Here is a 6,152-nt window from a genome sequence, read left to right on the forward strand (position 1 = left end):
TTTTAGGTATTTGATTGTCATCTCGTCATAGATCCTCGAACCAAAGAGTCTCATGGATTTGCTTTTGTCACTATGGAAATGACTGAGTATGGAGAATGTTGTATCAAATATCTTAACCGTTATGTGATGGAAAGTTGACTTATTACTGTGGAAAAAGTGCATTTGCAACCATTAGATGGTTTAATGTTTGTTATCTTATAATTGTGACTAATATTTACTGTTAACTGTCAGTTCTGCTATCTTCAGAAATGTTGCCTGATAAACTTTTGGTTTGTGTATCTCCATCGAATTCAAACTCTAAAGCTCTAATGTCTAAATCATTGACCTTATCCTATCACACACTGCGCTCTGCATTGACTTTGCCAACATGTCGAATTCGGTTATTTGCCAAGGGTCGCTTCCCCTTAATTCCTTCACAAGTATTTGTCTCCGACATACTGAACAAGTCGTACTGCTTCAGTTTCATGTTGTTCGTATTTGCTAAAATCTTCTCTTACACTGAGCAAATTTGCATTAGCTCTGCACTGCTCTAATGGTAGAAGCTTCTAGAGCACAAAAATGAAGAAGAAGCAGGCATTGCAAAAATGATTCTCTTCTATTCTTTCTCTGAAGATACAGGGTAGTATTTATACAAGTAATGAGCCTAACTAACATTAACTTATGAGCTGGACATGAGCTGGCATTAAGTGTATGTATTAACCGACTAACTGACACAGTAACTACCATAACTACCACTAACTAACTTGAGCTCACAAGACTCCCCCTCAAGTTAGAGGTGCAATATATTCAGCGCACCAAGCTTGCTAAGAAGATGAACGTGTGAATCCTGAGAGAGGCTCTTGGTGAGTAAATAAGCTTGTTGGACTTTGGAATGGACATAGACAGTCTTGACCACCCCTGCCTTGAACTCATCACGAATGAAATGACAATAAATCACAATATATTTTGTTCGTTCGTGAAAAATAGGATTAGCAGCCAACTGTATAGCAGATTTGCTGTCACATTGCAATAGAACATGAAGCTTGATGGGAACTCCCAGCTCTTGAAATAGACCAAGCAACCATGTGACTTTAGCTACAGCTGAAGCCATGCTACGATATTCAGCTACAGCTGAACTTCTGGACACTGTTTGTTGCTTCTTTGACTTCCATGAAATGAAAGATTCACCAAATTTTACCACATAACCTGTTACTAATCTCCTAGTATTGGGGCAAGTTGCCCAATCAGAATCACACCAACATTGTAACTTTGATGCAGGACCAGACCTCAACCAAATACCTTGTCCTGGAGAATTCCTCAAATATCTAACCACCCTAATAGCAGCCTCCCAGTCGGACTTCTTAGGGTGCTGCATGAACTGGCTCAAGGTGTGAATAGCATAGCTAATATCAGGTTTTGTTGAAGTAACATACATCAAACGACCAATCAATCTTTGATATGTACTAACATCTTCTAAAAGTGAGTCACCTGTGGAACCTGTTGCCTGATCATATGCAATTGTAGTTAACTTGATATTGGTCTCCAAAGGGGTAATTGCTGGCTTGGCACCACTGAGTCCCATTTCAGAAATGAGTTCTAGGACATACTTCCTTTGATTCAAAAGTACCCCAGTTGCTGACCTTAAGATTTCAATGCCCATGAAGTACTTGAGCTCACCTAAGTCCTTTAGCTTGAATTGCTGATGGAGTATCTCCTTTGCCTCAGTAATCAGCTGATCATTGCTGCCTATGATGAGCAGATCATCCACATACACCAGGATGATCACCATGTCATCTGGTTTCTTTAATGTGAATAAGGAGTAGTCATGATTGCTTTGTATGAAACCTGCTACTGCCAGTGCATCAAACAAATTAATGTTTCACTGTCTTGATGCCTGATTGAGTCCATACAAGGACTTAACAATTTGCAAACCTTCTGCTCCCCCTGCCTCCTAAATCCTTCAGGCATATCCATGTAAACTTCTTCATAAAGATCGCCTTGCAAAAAAGCATTGTAGACATCCATTTGGTATAAATTCCAACCTTTAGAAACATCAAGGCTATGACTGACCTTACTGTTACTATCTTCACTGCATGAGAGAAAGTATCATGATAATCTAGACCCTCTTGTTGGCTATAACCTTTTGCAACTAGTCTAACCTTGAACCTCTCAGTGTCTCCATTTGCTTGGTACTTGATCTTGTAGACCCATTTGGATCCTACAGTGTGTTTCCATGATGGTAAGTCTACAACTTCCCAAGTTTTATTATCCTCTAAAGCCTTGATTTCTTGTTTCATTGCTTCAATCCATCTAGCATATTTTGCAGCTTGTTTGAAAGATCTGGGCTTAACCAATGTAGAAAACTTTTCCAAATAGCTTTGGTACTTTGGTGTGACTTTGTCATAGGATATATAGTTAGTGATGGGATACTTACTGGTTCCCTTCTGTGTTGTGACATAATCTCTTAGCCAAATAGGTTGTATGGAGGTCCTGGAGGATTTTCTCAGTGGAATATGTGCAGCATCAGTGGTCGTGTCTTGATTAAGAGCATAAGGTTCATCTTCCTGTATTACTGGAGTGATACTTTCATATGGTGAGCTTTCCTACAACTCATTGTCTCCTTCTGCATTGTCTTCAACTGCATTGTCAGCTGTAAGTACAACTAAACCTTGATCCACATCTGAACCTTGACCTAAGTCTTGTGAGTTGTTTGCAACTCATGTAGACGGCATTCCAACATCAAGTATGCCAGAATCCAAGTGGTCAACATGAGGACTGTGATTGATGGAAATCTCCTGTTGTTTTTTGCAAATGGGAACACAGACTCCTTGAATACCACATCCCTACTTACAAATATTCTATTAGTAGCAAGTTCTAATAAGATATAAAGCTTCTGTCTATCCAAATATCCTATCAAGACTGATGCCTTTGCTCTTGCAGCAAACTTATCTCCTATTGGTAACAATTGAAGACAAACACAAGCACCATATCACTCTCAAGTGAGTTAAGGATGGAGGCCTTGTATATAGCATCTCATAAGGGCTTTTTCCATTAATAGCTGATGAGGGCAACTTGTTCATCAGGTATACTGCAGTAGTTACACAGATTCCCCAATATCTAATTGGTATTTTTTATTGAAATCTCAGTGCCCTTGCTACATCTAAGATGTGCCTGTGTTTTCTTTCCACAACTCCATTTGTTGTGGACTGTGAAAAAAGATGCTTTGGTGTAATATTCCAAAACCTTGTAATAGATCATTGCAATGCAAGTTGAAGAACTCTATGCCATTTAGGGTTGCTTATCGGGCGGATTGGGCGGTTATTTACTCTTAACGGTTTGGCTTATCGGTTATCGGCTTTTAAATGTATTAATCTGTTAGCCACCCGATAAGATATCGGGCGGATTGGTATCGGTTTAGCTCTTATCGGACGGTTATCGGGTGGTTTATCGGCCTAATTCAATCTATATTGCGTGCATTAATTATTTGGTGACAGCCTAGCATACAAATTCAGAATAGAAAATTACACATTGAGTCCAGACATACATGTCTGTTAATGCCTTCATAAGAATGATGTAGTGCGTCATGTGTTGTAGAGTGAAAAAAGCAGAACACACTGTAGGCTACATTACATCCCAAAGCAGACTACATATGAGTCTAGACATACATGTCTGTTAACACATTTGAACTTGTATCTCCCTTGTGAGGTTAGACCTTAGAAATATTGATTCTTGTTTATCATGGTTTTTTTTTGTTTCTTGAGTCCATCAGTATTGACTTTAATCTACGTTGGTCGATGATTTTCATTTATTGTGGACATTAAAGTAATCAGAGAGGAAGAGAATGGTTTTTGCAGTGCAAAATTCCCAAACAAAAGGACAAGCAAGAAAAATGGAGTTGTCATTTGTATTACTGTATAGTTATGCCACATCCTAGGAAGTTACGAACTGGGAAGAATTCAAGAATTCAACTCTTCAGTCACACGGTATTAAAGACTGTAGTATACGTATTTAGGAATTAAGCGTTAGAGATAGAGTACTGGAAGTGGAAGGGTTTTTGATATTTAATATATATATGGATAAAAATAAGTTATATATATATATATATGTATATATGTATATAACTGGTTAACGGATTATCCGTTAAGAAAATTGAATAATCCGGCCCCAAACCTATAAGCCGTTAATAAAAAAAATTCAATCCGTTCCCCGTCCGTTAAACCGCTAACCCCATACCAATAAGCCATTAAGCTTCGGTTTCGATTCGGTGTTCGGTTTCGGTTCGGTTTGAACACCCCTAATGCCATTGTCTGATCTCAACACTTTTACCATCACTCCAAATTGGTTTCTTACCATTAACATGAAGTTTTTAATTACAACAATTGTTTCAGATTTGAGTTGCAGCGAATGAATCCAAGTAAACCTACTAAAGTCATCCACAATAGTAAGGAAATAATACTTCTTGTCATAGGTGGGTGTTTTATAAGGGCCCCATAAATCCATATGAACAAGATCAAAAGGAGATACTGCCCTAAAAATACTAGTAGGAAACAACAATCTAGTTTGTTTAGCTAAGGGACACACAGGGCAATTATTCAGAAGATCATTATCCACAGTGCTTCCTAACCAATTTATACTTTTCATAGCAAAGGCCGAAGGATGGCCAAGACTTTGATGCCATAATCTGCAATCCTCATTCACTGCGACTATTGCTGCTACATTACAATCTCTACTGCTATTATTACTGCTACCTTTGACAATGTACAGATCACATGTCTCCTTATCAATCCCATTCACCCTGCCACTGTAAAGATCCTGGAAGAGGACAAAGTCAGGAAAAGAATTCACTGAACACCTCAGTTCTCTTGTGAGTTTAGATACTGAAAGGAGATTAAATTTGAAATCTGGTACATACAAGACACCTTTTATAACCTCAATACCAAGTAAAGATGCATGGCTTGTATGAGAAATAGGGATCTTATCTCTAGTAGGAAAATGTACTGTGTCCTTAGATTCTTTCTTAATGTTATCATTTGTTAATAAATCCATCGATGCAGCTATGTGATGTGTGGCACCTGAGTCCACAATCCACTCACTAGTAATATCTTTGGACATGAAACAAACTACAATACCTGCCATATTGCTTTGGCTATCCATGTTGTTTTGATTGTCAGCTAGTTCCTTGTTCAACAATGCTAAAATCTGCTTGTATTGTTCCTTCGTGAAGAATGGTCCCTTTCCAGCAAAAACATCCCGCAAGTCACAGCTAGAAGAGCATTGAGCACCTGCATTGCTAGAATCATTGTTAAGAACATTAAACTGTGGAGTTCCTCGACCAAATTGTCCATTTGCACCACCACTTCCACGACCAAATTGTCCAGTATTGAGCTGATTGAACCTTTTCTTCCCCTTAAAGTCTTCAGGATATCCAATGAGCTTATATCAATTTTCTTTGCTATGACCTTTGTAACCACAATGTTCACATTTCAAAAGGTTTCTTTCCCTTATAGCTTTGGTTACGACCAACCTGCATAGCTACTAGTTCATTCTTATTAATTACTGCATCCGTACCAGGACACTGTATAGATTCATCTTCGATCACCATCGCATAAGCTCGATTGATAGAAGGCACATTCGACTTCATGAGGATCTGCCTTCTAGCTTGGTCATAAAAGTCGTTTAATCCACTAAGGAATTGTAGCAATTTATGTTGGTCTAAATGATCAACATAATCCCTTGAATTGGCCTTGGGTACCATAGCATCATACTCAATCCATAAATCCTTTAATTTTGTGAAATAGCATGAAACAGAATCTGTACCTTGTGAGAGAGTGGCAATGGCTCGATGCAATTGAAAAATTCTCATGCGAATCTCTCCCTCAAGTCTTCACACACGAGATGAGTATTTGAAGCGTATGCAATTCCACACAAGAGTTCCGTGGATACTATGTTCATGAGCCATGAGAGGACAATAACATTACAAGTTTTCCATTGCTCTTGTTGCTCAGTACTACATGATTCCTTCGTACAAGTTCCATTCACAAACCCTAGCTTTCTCTTCCCAAGTAGTGGGATCTTTATCGTCCTACACATAGCCCATAATTCTAAGATCCTGTAAGCTTCACAAGGATCAGACAACGCCCGGAGTATCTGCTGGACCTAGATACAATGGATGT

General features: G+C 38.6%; 1 protein-coding gene across 1 annotated transcript; it reads right to left on the reverse strand.

Annotated features, from left to right (window-relative positions):
* On the reverse strand, positions 414 to 5,842 carry LOC109233798. The gene is made up of 7 exons (XM_019399661.1): positions 5,504 to 5,842; positions 4,206 to 5,385; positions 2,816 to 2,931; positions 2,120 to 2,543; positions 1,912 to 2,021; positions 818 to 1,780; positions 414 to 545 (listed from the first exon to the last, which is right to left on the reverse strand). Exons 1-7 carry the CDS (start codon positions 5,840 to 5,842, stop codon positions 414 to 416), a joined length of 3,264 nt encoding a protein of 1,087 aa, XP_019255206.1.

Source organism: Nicotiana attenuata, chromosome 10 (assembly GCF_001879085.1).
Source record: "Nicotiana attenuata strain UT chromosome 10, NIATTr2, whole genome shotgun sequence".
NCBI lineage: Eukaryota > Viridiplantae > Streptophyta > Magnoliopsida > Solanales > Solanaceae > Nicotiana > Nicotiana attenuata.